The sequence below is a fragment of the Anolis carolinensis genome, unplaced genomic scaffold (genome assembly GCF_035594765.1).
Source record: "Anolis carolinensis isolate JA03-04 unplaced genomic scaffold, rAnoCar3.1.pri scaffold_12, whole genome shotgun sequence".
Taxonomy (NCBI): Eukaryota; Metazoa; Chordata; class Lepidosauria; order Squamata; family Dactyloidae; genus Anolis; species Anolis carolinensis.
In genome coordinates, this window is record NW_026943823.1 from 24,967,570 (window position 1) to 24,987,479 (window position 19,910).

Here is a 19,910-nt window from a genome sequence, read left to right on the forward strand (position 1 = left end):
CCACAGGGGGAGCTGCTGCTTCATCGTCCACTTGTGACACCGAGTCTTTGATGGTAGTACTTCCTTATTCCTTTCCGCATGCTGCTGGCAGTTCTATGGTGTCGTAAATGTCTAAAATTAGCCTCCCCACATAAAGAAGTACCTAATTTTTTTACTTGACAGATGCAACTGTCTTTTGAGCTGCTTTGGTCAACAGTGAGCTAGGCTATTATGAATGGTCGGGAACTCAATCCGACCCAGGCTTCGATCTCATGACTTCTTGGTCAGTAGACCTGTAGCCTTTCCATTAATAGTCCCGTATGTATGCCTCCCCTAGCACTTTGATGGCTATGACAATTTGGATAACCACCCCTCCCTGATGATACCGACATAACTAGCACTTTTGGCCCAGTTTCCTCTGGATCTTATCCAGGATATTATCATTATGTTTTGTATGTGATTTTTTATGACTTGTTTTATTTCTTGTTTTTATATTGTTGATGACCGGGCTTGGCCCCATGTAAGCCGCCCCAAGTCCCTTCGGGGAGATGGGGCGGGGTATAAAAATAAAATTATTATTATTATTATTATTATTATTATTATTATTATTATTATTATTATTATTTATTGTACGACACAGCAAACAAGGTAGATATGCTGGATTTCGTATCACAAAATCACAAGTCGAACACTTCCCAAGTGTCTAGGGCTGTGTAATGTATTTTCGGATGATGCACGCGGATCACAGTCGGGTGGCCTTTTGCAGTTGGCAGATCGTGATTTTGTCAATGTCTATTGTTTCCAAATGCCGACTGAGATCTTTTGGCATGGCACCCAGTGTGCCCATCACCACCGGGACCACCAGTTATTATTATTATTATTATTATTATTATTATTATTATTATTATTATTATTTTATTATGACACAGCAAACAAGATAGATATGCTGGATTTCACATCACAAAACCACAAGTCGAACACTTCCCAAGTGTCTAGGACTGTGTGATGTATTTTCGGATGATGCGTGCAGATCCCAGCAGGGTGGCCTTTTGCAGTTGACAGATCGTAATTTTGTCAATGTCTATTGTTTCCAAATGCCGGCTGAGATCTTTTGGCACGGCACCCAATGTGCCCATCACCACCGGGACCACCTGTACTGGTTTCTGCCAGAGTCTTTGAAGTTCAATCTTGAGGTCCTGATAGCGGCTGAGTTTTTCCTGTTGTTTTTCGTCAATGCGACTGTCACCTGGGATGGCGACATCAATGATCCAAACCTTTTTCTTTTCCACAACTGTGATGTCTGGTGTGTTGTGTTCCAGAACTTTGTCAGTCTGGATTCGGAAGTCCCACAGTATCTTTGCGTGCTCATTTTCCACGACCTTTGTAGGTTTGTGATCCCACCAGTTCTTTGCTGCTGGGAGGTGGTACTTGAGGCATAAGTTCCAATGGATCATTTGGGCCACATAGTTGTGCCTCTGTTTGTAGTCTGTCTGTGCAGTTATTATTATTATTATTATTATTATTATTATTATTATTAGTGATTTATTGCAGCTGAATACTAACCAGCTGTGCCACAGCCCAGCCCTGGATTCTGGAACGTGTCCATACAGCCCGAAAGACAGCAATCCAGTTTCCTACCAATATTTGTTGGCATGCTTGTCTACACCTTCTTCTGATCTTGGGGCTACTTTTGGCAGACCACGTGCCTCCCAAAGATCTTGAGAACCAAACGTAGCCCTTGGAGCAACCTGTTTGCCCACCTTCTCGGGTTCCTGTCCTTCTTCTTTGGGTCTCTCCCATCTAGAAGAGCCTGTGATGCTTCTTCTCTGTTTCTGTTGTGCTTCGTGGGATGATTTCTGGCCTTGCTTTCCTTCCGAGGAGCCCTATGACCCTGGTAGGAAATGCAGCCCAACGGTAGGTAAGTCGCAATCCACCAGCCGGAGACGAATGCTCGGGACCTTTGCAAATGTGATGCCTGGATCCATCTTTCCAGCCTCGGCTTGGCTGGTTGCCACCTCACCGAGTTCTCTTTGAATCCCATAAATTGGAATGAGGACGATTTGAATTTCATGCCGCAGAGAGCTCTTTCTCTTAAATCACCGCAGCTTTTTCCACTTAAAAACAAGCCCTGTAGAGATGCAATCTTTTGTTCTTCCATTTCTACCTCCTCCTTTTTCTCCTCGTTGTCGTCGTCTTTGTTTTTAAGCCAGAAGGAAAAGCAGATTATTTCAATTAAGGGCCTGTCGATGACAATTGTAAGCCACCTTTCTTCAGAGTTCAGTCGGACTCGCAGTTTTAAGTTTCTTTTCGGCATTTCTGTCAGGATCTAATTTTCAAGGCGCTGTTGCCATGGTATCCCCTTGGAATTTTAATCTAGCACTAAAGGTCAAGACGGGTCGCCAGTTTCGGTGGCTCTTCCGCCTTAGAATAAAGAACGAGAGAGAGAGAGAGAGAGAGAGAGAGAGAGCATCCAAGCCGACCTGCACCTGAAAGGAATCCACAGGGGACCCCACAAGATTGTCAAATATGTGATTTGTATAAAGCTAAAAATTGGTCTGGTTCTATGGAAATAGAAACTAAATCAAGTGCGGGAACGCTAGTTCATATTTCCTCTTTTTCTCCCTCCTCGGAGAGACATTTCTCTCAAGCAGGGCGAGGGCGAAGAAGGCTTGAGGAAATGCTGCAGACGTCAAACCTACTCTGACAACAGCTGGCAGATGAAAACTATAGAGCATCCAGAACGAGCATGTTCCTCGCTGAAGCAGAATAACCCATGGAGTCTCACTGCTTTCTCAAATCCTATTTATTTGCACGTCTTCTATTTTCACAGGGACTGGTATCTCTTAACTACTCTGAGTGCTGGGCTGTGGCCCAGCTGGTTAGGAGCCAGCTGCAACAAATCACTACTGACCGAGAGGTTATTTGTTCAAAGACAGACCGGGTTGGATTGAGCACCCCACAAGCCTAGCTCATTGTTTACCTAAGCAACCCGAAAGAGAGTTGTATCTGCCGAATAGCAAATTTAGGTACCGCTTTAATTATTATTATTATTATTATTATTATTATTATTATTATTATTATTATTATTTATTTTTGTATCCCACCACCATCTCCCCGAAGGGACTCGGGGCGGCTAACATAGGGCCAAGCCCAAAATACAAAGTGTGAACAAGTTAAAATATAAAACAAGACAATAAAACAGGCAGCAAGCAATATAAAAACACAAATGGGGAGGCTAATTTAACTAATTTATGACACCATAAAAATGTCCATGCAGAAGAATGAGGAAGTACTCCATCAAGGACTTGGTGTCACAGTCGATGATGAAGCAGCAGCTTCCGCTGTGGCCAGAATCGAGCATATCCTCATGAAGCTGGAAGCAGGAAAATGTTAAATAGCCTCTGTGTCTGTACGTCGTATATCTAATGGCATTGAATATTTGCCTTGTGATTCGCCCTGAGTCCCCTTCGGGACTCAGAAGGGCGGAATATAAATATAAATATTGAAATAAATAAATAATTTCCAGATGGTCTTTGTCAACCCCCCGGACACTTCCTTGCGACCCCCACAGGGTCTAATTCCCAAGGTTCTGTAGACTCCGTCAAAATGGGGAAAGTGGTATGAAACTGGTACAAATGTGGGGCTAGATTCGGCCACGTGCCTCTTTCAACTCATTGGATGAAATGGTCAAGGGAGCTGGGTCCATCTGTGCCTCCTTTCCCCGTTGCTGTCCCTTTTGCTCACCCGGCAAGGCATCTGCTCAGCCCCCTAACAGGCAATTGCTATTCATGGGGGTCAACGGGGCCTCCGTTCCTTAAAAATCTCCACTCCAATCACCACTGAGAAATTCCACTCCTGAAGTTCTGATGCCACGAGCATCTTGACTGCAGGCAGGCAGGCAGGAAGGAAGGAAGGAAGGAAGGAAGGAAGGAAGGAAGGAAGGAAGATGTGCAGGCGCCAAAGCCATCTCATTATGGAATTCCAGTTTCCATAGCAACTGCATGCCAAAATCACGGTTTGGTCACCTCAGCGCTCGCATGCAAAACGGGGAGCTAATGGCCGGAGAAATCCGCTCGTTCTTTGGCTCCGGGAGAGAGAGTTGGCTTAATCTCGGCCTCTGGGTCCGCACACCTGGGCCCGCCTGTTCCTGCCTCCATTTAAAGCACCAATTACGCCTGAGATATGTATGCAAATGATTTACCGCCAGGTCATTAAAACAGAACCAAATTAAATCCTTCTTGTTGCAGAGTTTTTTTGTAAAGCAATTTATTAGATGAAGCCAACAAATATTTTATTTTTGATGGGGAGGCGAAAATGCACGTGAGCTATTTGAATAATGAAAACGAATTAAAAGGCTCATTTGGAAATTATTTTGAAGAATGGCCTCATCTGCAGGGACACACCGATCTTCATTATTTGCCCGCATTCCATGTCTTCTAAATTGTTGATTATGAATATGGCACTGAATGCTTTCATGTGAAGAATGGCATCCAGGGAAACGGAAATGTTACCCTCAGAGATCGATCCTAGAGTTGGGGGAGATCCCAAGGGCCATCCAGCCTGACCCCATGCCGCCATGCAGGAAGACACCACCAAAGCACTCCTGATAGATGATCATTCTGCCTCTGCTTAAAGCAGCATTTCTCAACCTGGGGGTCAAGACCTCTGGGGGGGTCACGAGGGGGGGGGGGTCAGAAGGCTTGCTAAAAGCCACGTATTTCTGATGGTCTCTTTGGCAGAGAAGGCTGAAGATCTCTCCACCCGTTTGGTCCAATCCGATCATTGGTGGGGCTCAAGGGGCTCTTTGATTTTAGGTGAACTATAAATCCCAAATGTCAATTTCTATTTCCCCCAAACTCCACCAGTATTCACATTTGGGCATATTGAGTATTGGTGCCAAGTTTGGTCCAGATCCATCATTGTTTGAGTCCACAGTGATCTCTGGATGTAAGTGAACTACAACTCCCAAACACAAGGTCAATGCCCACCAAACCCTTTCAGTATCTCCTGTTAGTCGTGGGAGTTTTGTGTGCCAAGTTTGGTTCAATTCCATCGTTGGTGGAGTTCAAAATACTCTTTGATTGTAGGTAAACTATAAATCCCAGCAACTACAAATTCCAAATCTCAAGGTCTATTTTCCCCAAACTCCACCAGTGTTCACATTTGGGCATATTGAGTATTTGTGTTGAGTTTGGCCCAGATCCGTCATTGTTTGGAGTCCACAGAGATCTCTGGATATAGGTGAACTACAACTCCAAATCTCAAAGTCAATGCCCACCAAACCCTTCCAGTATTTCCTGTCAGTCATGGGAGTTCTGTGTGCCAAGTTTGGTTCAATTCCATCGTTGGTGGAGTTCTGAATGCTCTTTGATTGTAGGTGAACTATAAATCCCAGCAACTACAACTCCCAAATGCCAAGGTCTATTGTCCCAAAACTCCACCAGTGTTCACATTTGGGCATATTGAGTATCCGTGCCAAGTTTGGTCCCGATCCATCATTGTTTGGGTCCACAGTGATCTTTGGATGTAGGTGAACTACAACTCCAAAACTCAAGGTCAATGCCCACCAGACCCTTCCAGTATTTCTTGTCGGTCGTAGGAGTTCTGTGAGCCAAGTTCTCCGCCCCCAGCCCCACCAGTATACAGTGTTCGTGCCAAATTTGGTCCAGTGAAAGCCCTTCACTAAACTTTAGGAGAAGCAATTTGATTTGTTAAAAGGGGAATGCTCATATAAGAGACCCCCAGACCCTGGTGTGGTGAGTAAAGAGGAACATGGTGGTTTGGAGAGCTCAACTGGCTCAGGTTGGCTGAAACAGTGCGCTCTGGCAATAAGCAGTCCTTCCCAGAACTAGAAATCCCAGAGACGGAGAAAACAACTCCAATGAGGCAGCCATTTCCTCTTGTTTTTCACCACGCAAACATAACACGCTTTTCTTTCTTTCCTTTTTTGAAGCCGAGAGCTGGAGGGGTTGGAAGGGAGTGAAAATGCCACTACAGACTAAATTGCATCGTTTAATGTTCCTTGTCAACTTGAAGCGAACACGCCTGCCTTTTGATTTGAATGTTCTGAACGGCAATATTGATTGTTGTCGCATTACCCAAAATGAAGCGCTTGCTGGGAAAGAAAGCCCCGTTGGCACCTGGCTGCTCTTCGCGAGGGGCTCCCGCTGGCTTGTTCCAGAGCGCGAGTTACATTCACGTCTCCCATTCAGAGCAGAGAGACGTTGCCAGTGTTTGTGGGGCTGGCTGTGCTGTTTGCATGCGCCCAGGTGGCTTCTCCTGACACGGCAGAGAGCTTCCCAAAACATGAGACGAAGCGCTCTTTCAAGACCATGGAGCTATCACAAAGCTCGTTCCCGTTTTCAAACAGGCCTCCAACAAGAGTGAGGAATTTAGGGGTACTAATTATCGTCAAAAAGTCCATTCATAATGAGAGAACGGGTGGCATGAAACAAGCTCCGTAATGGCCTGTGGTTTGCTTGCATTTTGTGGAGCTCTTTCAAGATGCCCTTCTGACTCGAGATCGGGAAAGTGTTGAAGCAGCTGAGTTGGATTCAAGGCTGTTGATCTCTCTGAGTGCTTGGGGGCCAGATGCAAACAGTCATGACGTATTTCAGTGTATGCTTTGCGGATATTTGTCTGCCATTCTAAATAGGGTTTTAAAAACTATTGCATACATGGGTCTACTAATCTCAAAGTGGCAAGCATTCACAGAGTGGAGTTCCTTTTTATCAAAGCCGGGATGTGGCGCAACTGGCCAGTAGCCAGCTGCAATAAATCACTACTGACCGAGAAGTCATGAGTTCGAGCCAGCCCGGGGTGCCCGACCATTAAAATAGCCTAGCTCGTTGTTGACCTAAGCAACCCGAAAGATAGTTGCATCCATCAAGGAGGAAATTTAGGTACCAATTAACTAATTAAACTAATTTACAATGCCATAAAAACATCCAGCAGTGTGCGGAAGAATGAGGAAGTACTCCATCAAGGACTCGGTGTCACAAATGGTCGATGAAGCAGCAGCTCCCCCTGTGGCCAGAACTGAGCATACCCTCATGAAGCCGGAAGCTGGAAAACGTTAAATAGCCTCTGTGTCTTTGTCTCTGTCTCTGTCTTTATGTCATATGTCTAATGGCATTGAATGTTTGCCATGTATATGTACATTGTGATCTGCCCTAAGTCCCCTTCGGGGTGAGAAAGGAGGGAGGGATAGAAATGCTGTAAATAAATAAAAATAAATAAATAAATAAATACATGTTTGCATGAATTGCCAATGTTACGATGCGTCTTTGGATGCGCCTCGAATCGTGGGATGTTGTTGCGCTATGAGCAAACCTGTCTTCAGTCAGAAACAGGTGAGCCCAATGAGACCCGTGTGTCTTGCTGATCCAGTGCTTGGGGGTTTTGGCTGACCTTTTGAGACTTAAACTTGCAGCTGTTAGTTAAGAAGATCTTGCTCTCAGAAAGCGCTAGGTTGCTGTTTGACTTGGTAATGGGTCTATGGGTTTACATGTGCTTGGCCAGGATCCACTTGGAGTCCGCCCAGGGCCCTCTTAACCGGAGCGCATCATGTGCTGTTTGTCCCTTGAAGACTTCCCTTAAAAGCCCCGATGACATAAAAGAAGGATGTTGGATGTCCTAATGGGATTCCTTCCTTGTCGTCCAATAACTTCCTAAGTGTACTCGATTAACACGCTGTTAAAGATTATGGGCTTGGCCCAAGGAGGCTACTGGAAATGTTTTCGTGCTTGGAACGGCTCTGTTTGAGCCAAAGGACCCCAAAGAGGCCTTTCCCCCCTTTAAGCAACTCTCCCCTTCCTTCCTTCCTTCCTTCTTTCCTTCCTTCTTTCCTTCCTTCTTTCCTTCCTTTCTTCCTTCCTTCCTTCCTTCCTTCCTTCTTTCCTTCCTTCCTTCTTTCCTTCCTTCCTTCTTTCCTTCCTTCCTTCTTTCCTTCCTTCCTTCCTTCCTTCCTTCCTTCCTTCCTTCCTTCCTTCCTTCCTTCCTTCCTTCCTTCCTTCCTTCTTTCCTTCCTTCCTTCCTTCCTTCTTTCCTTCCTTCCTTCTTTCCTTCCTTCCTTCCTTCCTTCCTTCCTTCCTTCCTTCCTTCCTTCCTTCCTTCCTTCCTTCCTTCCTTCCTCAATCATCTCCAAAATCACTGTAAGGAAAATCACACCAGGCTTTTCCCTGGCATGTTGGGGGAGGGATAACAATGGCAAGTAGACATGGGCCCAAAATGTGTCTCATGGCGCTGAATACAGAAGAGGCACAATCGAAACGGATCGGGGCCCTCACAGAAAGCCGGGACATGAAACAGATCAAGGTTTGCCCCGAATGCACATGAGTAATGGCTAGTCCCTCACACAGAGAAAATGATGCAGATGATATATTCCTGATCTTCTGCACATGACTGTTGGGAGCGGGGCCTTTTGTCCCTCTATTTGACTCACCCTCAGGCCCCAAGGGCAGGAAATTGGCCTTTGGACCCACACAAATTGCCCAGCCCTGTTTAAAATAATAGGGATGCATCTGCATGCCAAGAGGCTGTGTTTGCAGTGAGCTATGGTCATGGTATAAAAGGAGCCAATAGAAAGCAGCATGTGATTTGGCAACAGCAAAACCACTTCTGCACCTCACTCCCCCCCCCCCCCCCCAAAGACAGACAGACAGACAGAGGAATCAACCATGTTTTGCAAACTAACCAAAAATGAAATGACAGGAGCGCTCCTATCAAAAGTTATTAAGAAAGATGGTCTGAGCACATAAGCTTCGGCCTGGAGTCCCTCAACATCCTTTTGCCAGAAGCAAGAGATGATTGACACGGCAAGTCCAGGCTTCGGTTTCTCCCTGCTGACAAGCATGAGAATTCTCAACTACATGGTGCTTAAAGGTTTCCTTGCGAATAAAAACCTAACACACGGCGGTGAGAGCGAGGGAGGAGGAATGCTCACCCCCAGGCGGTCCCGGCAGGCGAAACCGGCCTGAACAACCACGGAAATGGAGAGGAGGAGGCAGAGCCGCTGCCCATCGTGCCTGCCAAATGCTTCTGGAGCGGGCCTCTCGCTTCCGGGCTCCGTCCTGTGACCACCACACGCCAACCTGTCCAGCATCCCCCACCACCGTGATCATTGTCTTAGAGCTGCCTTTGTAGGCTTCCAGAGGAGCCCATCCTGACTCACGAAAATATGCCCGTGGCCACCAAAGATTCCCATTGTCACCCGGGGCAATTGTTGGGCTTTCCTGTGGCCACCTGTGCCACGACCTTCGCCCAGTGGTCACTCCACTCATCAGTTATCTTCTATGTATCCAAGATCTCCAGGCTCTGCCCACCGCACCACACCACTCTGGTGCACAGAAGCAATCTAAGGAACTCAGCGCAAACTCAGCTAACAATAGTCTAACAACACCCATCCATAAAAGGTTTCTCTCATGTGACCCAACAAGGGTAAAAGTTGGTTAAACAACGGCACTTTCACACCACTCAACTATAGGGCTGCTGTTGTACTTTAACCTTGGGAAGATCCCATGAAATCCTGGAATGTGCAGTTTAAGGAATTATGAATCCCAAACCGTAGAAATCCGGTCCCTCCTGGCAGTTGCCCCGGTGGTTCCCAACCTTTTTTGACCAGGGACCACTTTCCAAAATTAGTCCCAAAATGGTTACAAATCAGATTAGGTCTACTTTAGTTTTGGTTCTGTCATTTTGGATGCTTATTCAGAAAATTGCATTGGCTAGACCACACCAGCTCTAGTTTCTGAAACAGAACATATGCCGTCCAGTAGTCGCCATCTGCTCGCCCATAGAAAACCGTATTTAATAATCTAGAGCTGATGTGGTCTATCCAGTGCAATGGTCATCTCTGCAGAAAGGAGCGGAAATAAAATAAATAAAATAAATAAATAAAGAGGAAGGAGGTCCGCAGATCAGATTTTCGTTTTTGCGTCCTACTGCAGGGCCACGGCCCACGGGTTGAGAACCACTGGCCGACAGTGACTAGTTATGGCTTCCATCGATCCCTTTGCCTCCTATCTCTTTCTTTTTCAAGCCAGGAAGACCCTTTCCCCTTTGATCCCTCCACAGAAGAATAATTCTTTGTTAATTTTACTCTTGAAAGAAGCAGCATGTCATTTCTGCCATTTTCTTTCCAGGTAGAGAATTCTTCCAAAATGGCACTAGTCAAAGATGATTCACAGGTCAAAATTCACAAGTTGTATTCTTGTTCAGAAAATAGCATTTTATGACAAATACATGAGTTTTTTCGTATGCCAAAAGTGCTGATTTCTGCACACATCTATTCCATGCAAAATTTGCACATGGTGTTTTTTTTTTAATGCGCATGATAGAGCGATGTCAATGATATTTCAAATGCCGTGTGCTAGAAAGCGAAGGGGAACTTACGATTTCTGTGGCACCGATTTGGTGGCAACTTTGCCGGCAGGCTCATTCCATTCTGAAAAGACAAGAACCACGTCAGAATAATTAGCCTGCATTTAACGGCAACCTCTATTTGATGTCACGAGAGGCACTATGCACGACATGGCAGGACATCAAGGCAAAGATCATAACAACATGGCACTGATCGCATTCACTGGCGTGGAAATTAGATTCCCATCCTTTGTCTTAACAACGCAGCAGCGCAGAGGGAGGCAAAAAACTGAGCGGGAATAATGAAGCCTTACTTTGCACATTGTATCCTGAGGTCAGATGCTGCGAATCCTACAACGAAAACAAACAAGATGTCAACATTAGTTAGGAGCTTAAGAAGGGAGGTCTGTGTTTACTTGTGAGGCTAATCGCACCAGGGCCGAGCCAACCAAGAAGGAAAGCCCACCGCTCCGTGCACCTCTCACAACCACACTTGTTCTCGAGACAGATGTTCTTCTATTTGTTCCAAAGGAAGCCTGACCATGCAGGTCAAGGGTTGTGGGGTGGAGGGCAGGAAGCCGTCTCGGCCACGGATGGTGGGCTACAAGTGCTGGTGAAGGTTTGCCTTTGGTAGGTAAGGTCAATGGATTTGGCCTTCATTACAGACAGACCACATTGCAGTTTTGCTGCCCCACTGATATGGAAAAAAAACCCAGCTCACAGTACCAATAAGCCTCTAAAGCAGACATGGGCAAGCTTTCTAACTTGAGGGCCACATGGAGAGGCGCATCTCTTTCTATGAACCGGCACGGTGTCTTATTTAAACCAGGCTGTCAGAGTGGGTCGCAACACACGCTTTTAGCATGTGAAGTGCATGTCTCTCACCACACATGGCTTTGACTTCTACTGCATGCGTCCATGCCTATCTGTTTCATTATGATGAATTGAATTACGGTTCTTCAAAGAATAAAAAACCTTACTTTTTAGACCACAAACTAAGGTCCGGGGGCCGGATGTGGCCCTCCAAGGTCATTTACTTGGCCCCCGCCCTCAGTTTTATAATATAATATTTTTATATCATTTGAAATAATATAATATATATTTCATATAATATATAATACATATAATATTGATAATAATATTATAATGTTATACAATATAATACTAATAATAATGCCATATAATAATATTAATTATATGTTATATATTACATACAATATTACAGTATAGTGGTATAGTTCAATATAGTAATATATAATGATAATATTGTGCTATGCTAATAATATAATATATTGTATGTACATACAGCTGCTCTGAGTCTGCTTTGGGGTGAGAAGGGCGGGATATAAATGTAGTAAATAAATGTAGTCAATGAATAAATAAATAATTTTAGACTTAAGCTCGCCCAAAGTCGGAAACGACTTGAAGGCACACAACAATAACAATCCTATTTAACCTGACTATCTCATTGGCCAGAAGCAGGCACACACTTCCCATTGAAATCCTGATAGGTTTATGCTGGTTACAGTTGTTTTCATTTTTAAATATTGTATTGTTCTTTCATTGTTGTTGTTGTTTTGCACTACAAATAAGACACGTGCAGTGTGCATAGGAATTTGTTCGGTTTTTTTTTAATGATAATTCGGCCCCTCCACAGTCTCAAGGATTGTGGACCGGCCCTCTGCTTTAAAAGTTTGAGAACCCCTGTTTTAGACCATTGTTGCTTTGTTACCAATATGAGATCTCTAGGATGCTTGAAACCCTCACATCTTCTGCAGCTCCTTTTCGCGGGGAAGGACTAATTTCTAATATTCTGCCGAAACTGCTGGCCGATCCCTTGTGAAGCAAACCATGCCGTAACAGTAAACACGGCACTTTAGGCTTGAATGGCTCTCCGTTTCTGATGCATTATTGCACTCCTTCTGGGATATTTAAAGGGGGTTCATAACAAAGTATTGGGTCCCATTAATGCATCTGTGGGCTCAACCGTGTGCTACGATAACTCAAATTGCTTCATAAAGTTGGGAGGTAAATAGAGGGGGAATGCAAAGCACGACCCCACAGAACTTGATTCTCCATGATCACCATGAGGCACAGACAAAAACACAGTTTTGCCTAAAGCTGCCACAGAAGTGGGGAGGGAAATGCACACTGGATTTCAGCCTGTCATTTGAAGGAACTGTCCAAGGTACTTAACCCCAGGCCCCAAGTATGTCCTGAGACTTCAGTAGATCCCAATCTTTTTTTGACCCACTTTACTGGGGACCACTTTGACCTGAGACCACTTTGAGAACCACTTTGCTACTTGGAAGCTTCCTGTAAAGTTCAAACTACATTCCAGGTCCTATTTACATGGGTAAAAAAAAAAACCCTTTGGGTCAATGCTAGCTGTCTCCATGATGCATGGGGACTTTCAGTGAGTATCCCCATTTTCTGCCCTTAAGCCAGTCTTGCTCCATTTTAGGAAAAGTAAGGGGACATTGCAAAGTTGGCACCAAACTCTGGAATATCCACAGGGTCTGTGGGTTCAGTTTAGCCCAACCTGCTCCCCAGGTTGCAGTTGCATCTACTGGGAGCAGAACAGGAGACTCTTGCAGCTACAAGAAGGCGAGAGTTGAGAGGTCTTCCAACCAGATCTAGGACTAAACTAGTGGACACACCCAGCGCTTGGGTCTGTTACCTTTAAGGACTGCAATGCCCAGAATCCCCCAGCAGCATGTGGAAACAGCCAGGTATGGTTGGCAACCCATATGTTACTGGCTGGCAAATGGGCTCAGTAGGTAATTTCAACAAGAGTTCAGACTGCTCACCAGGCCAATGGATGGAGCATCGGTCTTTCATTCCCTTGAACCCCATCATGGGCTTGGCATATGTCACGAGGTCTTGTCTGAGCTTACCTGCACCTTGCTTGGAATGGGAAACTTGTTCTGTTCGGCCTTCCCAGGCGTGTGGATCGCAGTGAGAGGCGGGGGCCAGGAATGGGTCATCTCCTAGCGAGGAGCAAAACAGAAAAAGAAAACACAACTCTGTTTTATCATAGTCGGGCCAGATTGTATTTACATTTCAACAACTGTGGCTGTGGCGCAGCTGTTGAGCAGCTGCCTTAAATCACTCTGACCATGAGGTCATGAGTTCGAGGCCAGCCCGTGACGGGGTGAGCACCCGTCAATTAAAAATAAAAAATAGCCCCTGCTCGTTGCTGACCTAGCAACCCGAAAGATAGTTGCATCTATCAAGTAGGAAATAAGGTACCACTTAAAAAAGTGGGGAGGCAAGTTTAACTAATTTACGACCTGGAATGAGGAAGTGCCGTCAGTGTGGATGATGAAGCAGCTGCTCCCCCCTGTGGCCAGAATCGAACATCCCCTCAGGAGGAGGTTAAATTGCCTCTGCGTCTGTCTGTCTCAGTCTCTGTTTGATATGTTTATGGGCATTGAATGTTTGCCCTATGTGTGTTATAATGTGATCCGCCCTGAGTCCCCTTCGGGGTGAGAAAGAAGGGCAGAATATAAATACTGTAAATAAATAAAATAAATAAACTGCAATGCCTACCAAGAACATGAACATCATTCAATATTAGTAGCATCATAATCCTGATAACAGCGCTCCATGCAGTCATGCCAGCCACATGACCTTGAAGGTGTCTATGGACAACGCCAGCTCTTCGGCTTAGAAATGGAAATGAGCACCAACCCCAGATTCGGACACAACCGGACTTCATGACCGGGGAAAACCTTTACAGTAGAATCTCACTTATCCAACACTCGATTATCCAACGTTCTGGATTATCCCGTTTATATTGGATAAGTGAGACTCTACTGTACTTTAATCCTGATACTAAAACAATCACGTATCAATTAGACTGTGATATATCATGTATCAAACATATATTTGTTTATTTGTTTATTTACTACATTTATATCCCGCCCTTCTCACCCCAAAAGGGACTCAGAGCGGCTTACAAGTTATATGTACATACAATATATTATATTACAGTATTAACATAGCACAATATTATCTTGATATATTACTATATTGTACTATTCCACTATACTGTAATATCATTAGTATAACATATACATATTATTATATTGTATTACATTATAATATTATTATCAATATTACATGTATATACAATATATTATATTATTAGCATAGCACAATATTAGCATGATATATTACTATATTGTACTATTCCACTATACTGTAATATCATTAGTAATATTGCATGTCATATGCAACATATGTTATTATATTGTATTACATTATAATATTATCAATATTATATGTATATACAATATATTATATTATTAGCATAGCATAATATTAGCATGACATATTATATTATTATATTTTACTATTCCACTATGCTGTAATATCATTAGTAATATTACATGTCATATATAACATATACATATTATATTTTATTACATTATATTATTATTATCAATATTATATGTATATATATTATTATAATATAATATTATTATATTGTATTACATTATATTATTATTATCAATATTATATGTATGTATAATAATATATATTATATTATTATATATTATTGCATATTATATAAAGTATAATATGTCCGGCTCTGGGGGTTGGTGCTCATCTCCATTTCTAAGCTGAAGAGCCAGCATTGTCCATAGACACCTCCAAGTTCATTTGGCCACTGGCGTGACTACATGGCATGCCATTTCCTTCCCACTGGAGCAGTACCTATTGATCTACTCACATTTACATGTTTTCAAACTGCTAGTTTGGCAGAAGCTGGGGCTAACAGCGGGAGCTCACTCCACTCTGCGGATTCAAACCACCAACCTTCCAGTTAGCAAGTTCCTCAGCTCAGTGGTTTAACCCGCTGCACCCCATGCAACTTATTTGTACCCAATCTCTATTTTTATCTAGGTTTTAGGTAATTACAGAAATACGGTCCTCGAGGAGGAAATTCAGATAATAATCAGCCGAGCCCCGAAGCAATAAAGGGGCATTAATTCTTCACTTGAGGTATTTTACGACACATATCTAATCATTTTTAAATCTTTGCTTAGAGACAATGAGCATTACTTTCAACGGCATGTTGCAGTGTTTTTTCAGCAGCGTTTTTGAAGCAGCCAGCGTTTTGAAACACATTATTTTGTTGATACAAAGAAAACAAAGATGGAAATGAAAGGTCCGCGTAATTAAGCCCTAGAAGAATGATGTCCCCAATTTTGTTAAAGCAATAGGAATGCGTCTCGTTTTCTCCTCTGACGAGAAGCCAAAACTAATTGAAGCATCTCTTCTAAATCTGTAAAATACCGTTTTGAGTCAAACGCACTGGAGAAGTTGCAACAGAAAACGCAAACAAGGCTCCCCGGGGAGGAAGCGCATTAACAGAAACACAGCGGGACCGGGCCTTTGTCTCAATAGATCTATCCAAGGTGCTGAGCTATCTGGAAGGCAGAGGTTCAGCACCTTGGAACGGAACAAGAGGTTTGGGGAGAATTCACCATGATTGACAGGAGCTGTGCTTGACCGACATCCGGAGAGCACGGTGAACCCAACCCACAATGGACTGAGACCAAACTTGGCACAGAGAAGCCCCATGACCAACTGAACATACTGAGAATGGACCTTGATTTTGGGAGTTGTAGTTCACCCTTATCCAGACAGCACTGAACCCACCCAACGATGGATCTGGACCAAACTCCAGTGATATTACCTAACACCCCAAAGCAAACAATGCCTTCTTCTAATAACCTGGGCACCGCCAGGACCGCAAGCTAGCTGTCAATAAAATAGAAAGAGATGTTTTTCTGAAACTCCCTGCCTTCCTCCATTATCCAGCATTCGGCTATCGGTTGTTGACCTAAGCAACCCAAAAGATAATTGCAGCTATCAAGTAGGAAATTTAGGTACCGCTTATAGAGGGAGGCTAATTTAACTAATTTTACAACACCATAAAATCATCCAGCAGCATGCAGAAAAGAATGAGGAAGTACTCCATCGAGGACTCGGTGTCACAAGTGGACGGTGAAGCGACAGCTCCCCCTGTGGCCGGAATCGAGCATACCCTCATGAAGCTGGAAAATGTTAAATTGCTTCTGTGTCTGTCTATATATGTCGTATGTCTAAGAATGGCATTGAATGCTTGCCATGTATGTGTTCATTGTGATCCACCCTGAGTCTCCTTCAGGGTAAGAAAGAAGGGCGGGATAGAAACACTGTAAATAATAAATAAACAAATAATATTGGCAATTTGGTCTCTCGTTCCTCTGCCTTTTCCAAACCCAGCTTGTACACCTGGCAACTCTCGCTACATCAAGTTGCATGGCCTATGTGTGAAAACTGTGGAAACCAAAGGACCGTCGTCTTGTTCTTCTGCTGGAGATCAGACACCTCACAGGGGTGAAAACCAATTCTTCACAGGCCGCCTGAATGCGCCGAGAATGACTAATTTAACAGGATTTCCTTCCTTGCCCAGATCCCTTCTCACTGCAAGATGCCCGCATATCATTCACTCTTTGTGGGTAGTATTTCATTTCAGAAGGACCTCCTCGGAAGCCCTGGAAGGAAGCATCTCCGGCTCCCCGAAAGGCCAAGGCGAAATTGTCTGGCGGTGCCTGATGGTGGAATTATCCCCAAAACCATTTAGTTCTACTTCATGCGCTAAGCTCCCCAACCACGGCCGCCCGTCTCTAATATGCATCTTTGCTAAAGGCCCAAGACGAGTCAAGCCACAATCCTGGAGGATTTAAACACATCGGCCCCGGCCAGAAACACATTAACACTCCATTTAGCACAGAGGAGGATTCCGGGCCCAAATTCTCCATTTCCTTGGTTTAATTTTGACGTATTTCGTATAAGCCGTGGCTCCGTTTCATGAAAATGGAATGCTAAATTGCAACAAGGCCATTCAACAGAGGCAGAGGGCTGCGTTGCGGCAAAGGGAGCTTTTGCAATGGCTTCGTCTTTGCAAAAGGCCCAAGATGAGCCAAGCCAAGATCCTCAAAGATTTAAACACACCGGCTCTGGGGAAATTGATTTTCCCCGTACAGAAGATTCTGCCAAATTTCTGACATTTATATATATATTGCTACTAGAAATGCAATAGCTTTCCTTTCTCTGAATTCTGAGTAGAGATTGCCGTATCGATCCGTATGAGATGTGGGAATGACCTGTCCAGAACAGCAACAACGGGCAGAACTTTCTGATCATGCAAATATTGTGCCCATTAATCTATGGCATCAATCCTGCGATAAAGGTGAAGCCTTCACTATCAGTTCGTTTGCCCCCTTGAACATTTAGGGGAACGTTTCTCAACCTGAGGGGTTCGTGAGGGGCTTCAAAAGGTTTGCCAAAGACCCTCAGAAAACACATTATTTCTCTTGATCCCAGAAGGGCAGTTGGTTCTCGCAGAAGCAGAGGAAGCAGGAGGACATTTTTGCTCCCTGGCTTCAGGTAGGATTTGGCTAAGATTTGGCTAAGATTTTTGGCTAAAGGCACCTTTACTAACTATCCTTTGCCGTACATACAGGAAACAAAGCAACATAAACAAATACACAAAGACGTGGTTTGTTGCAGTCTGCACATAAAGTGCGTGCATATTACTTAACTGTACAAAGATCCCACTTGGCCACCACGCTCACCAAGAGATGCAACAAAAGCAAAACATTCCCATCACATGCACCAGCTGTGGCATGTTCCGCTTTTTCACACAAAAACTAGACAACTACATCTGCTCCAAATGCAAACAGATGACTCTGATGGAGCAGAGGATCCAACAGCTCGAGCACCGTATTAAGACCCTTAAGGACATTCAGGCACTCGAGCTCTTCTTGGACACTGCACAACACGCTGCTGTAGATCAGCAGCCTGCATCACACCAACACCACCAAGACCATGATCAGGAACCTTATGGGGAGATCAACTCAAAGGTAGACAACCCTCAGGCTTGGAAGGAGGTCACCCATAGAAGGAGACGCAGGACCAGGCAGCCTCCGCAGAACTCCTCTGCTCAGCTGCATTTACACAACAGATTTGAAATTCTTACATCATTAACATACAATCAGGAAACACATCTTGTGGAGGACCACAGTTTCTTAGATACCACTCAGTGGACCATCCTGGATCAATGCGCAGGGGATAGCCCTGACAGGGACAGTGCATCACCACAGTCACACTTATGTAATCATGCAAATGCTCCATCCCCAATCATAGACCAGGAGCAACAGGAACATCCTTGGGAGAGTAATGGGCTCTCGGATGTATCTCAATGGATTGTCATTGATGAATGCACTGGGGATGTTGAGGAGGAGGACAACACTTTACACCTACATGATTCACTTCAACAGGAACACTCTTCAGGGGACATACACACTGTCTTGCACAAAAGGGACCCTGTCAATCCTCAAAGGAAACAGGTCTTGGTAGTAGGTGACTCCCTCCTTAGAGGAACGGAAGCCATCATTTCCAGACCGGATGGGATGGCTCGAGAAACATGCTGCCTCCCGGGGGCAAAAATACACCATATCACTCAGAGGCTCAGCAGGCTCCTAAAGCCCCATCACCCTCCCCACCTTATGTTGATTCATGTAGGTACCAATGACACCGCTAGGCATACTTTTCAAAAGATCACAAATGATTTTCGAGCTCTGGGAACAAAGCTAAAACTGTATAATGTACATGTGATCTTTTCATCCCTCCTCCCCGTTGTAGGACATGGCTCTACAAGGGCCGGAAAAATAGTACAGGTCAATAACTGGCTCAGAAAATGGTGTCAAGAGGAGCATTTTGGCTTCCTTGACCATGGTCTACTCTTCCAAGAGGATGGACTACTGGCAAGCGATGGGGTGCATCTCACACAAGTAGGAAAACATCTTTTTGCACACAGACTCACAAACCTCATCAGGCGCACTTTAAACTAAATCCACTGGGGGAGGGGAACAACAGCCTGGCGAACACTATATTACCCACGACCACAGGGAACCGCCGTAAGGCTAAACGGAGGGCTGCACAAACACAGCAAGGACCAAGTACAGAGAGCACAATAATCCCAAATAAACAGTTCGAGGGGAGGTCACAGGGGCTTACATGTCTTTACACTAATGCTCAGAGCATGGGAAATAAGCAAGACGAACTCCAACTCCTAGCACAGCACCACACATACGATGTCATAGGCATCACTGAAACCTGGTGGGATGACTCCCATCACTGGAATTTAACCATTGAGGGCTATAACCTCTTTCACAGAAATAGAACAAAGGGGAGAGGAGGGGGAGTAGCTTTATATGTCAAAAACAGTTACGTTGCAGAAGAAATGCAAGACTGTAATCCGGGAAACCAGCTTGAAAGCATCTGGATAAGAATCAAGGGAACCGGGACTCAAAAAGATCTTGTCGTGGGTGTCTACTACAGACCTCCGAGTCAGGATGAAGGACTTGATGAAGCCTTCTGTCAACAGCTGACCAAACAGGCACAAAGAAGAGATATAGTAGTCATGGGCGATTTCAATTATCCCGATATCTGCTGGAAAACAAACTCAGCCAAGAGTACAAAGTCCAACAAATTCCTCACTTGCCTTGCAG

The 19,910-nt window shown here is 44.4% G+C and overlaps 1 protein-coding gene across 5 annotated transcripts in view; it reads right to left on the reverse strand.

Annotated features, from left to right (window-relative positions):
- Positions 1-19,910, reverse strand: part of aff2 (ALF transcription elongation factor 2) — a 331,356-nt gene that overhangs the window by 118,539 nt on the left and 192,907 nt on the right. For all 5 annotated transcript variants that reach the window (XM_062963858.1, XM_062963857.1, XM_062963856.1 and 2 more), the window contains exons 5-7: positions 13,236-13,328; positions 10,653-10,689; positions 10,372-10,423 (exon numbers count right to left, since the gene is read on the reverse strand). In XM_062963858.1, coding sequence (XP_062819928.1) covers positions 10,372-10,423; positions 10,653-10,689; positions 13,236-13,328 — 182 coding nt within the window. The remainder of the gene's footprint in view (positions 1-10,371; positions 10,424-10,652; positions 10,690-13,235; positions 13,329-19,910) is intronic.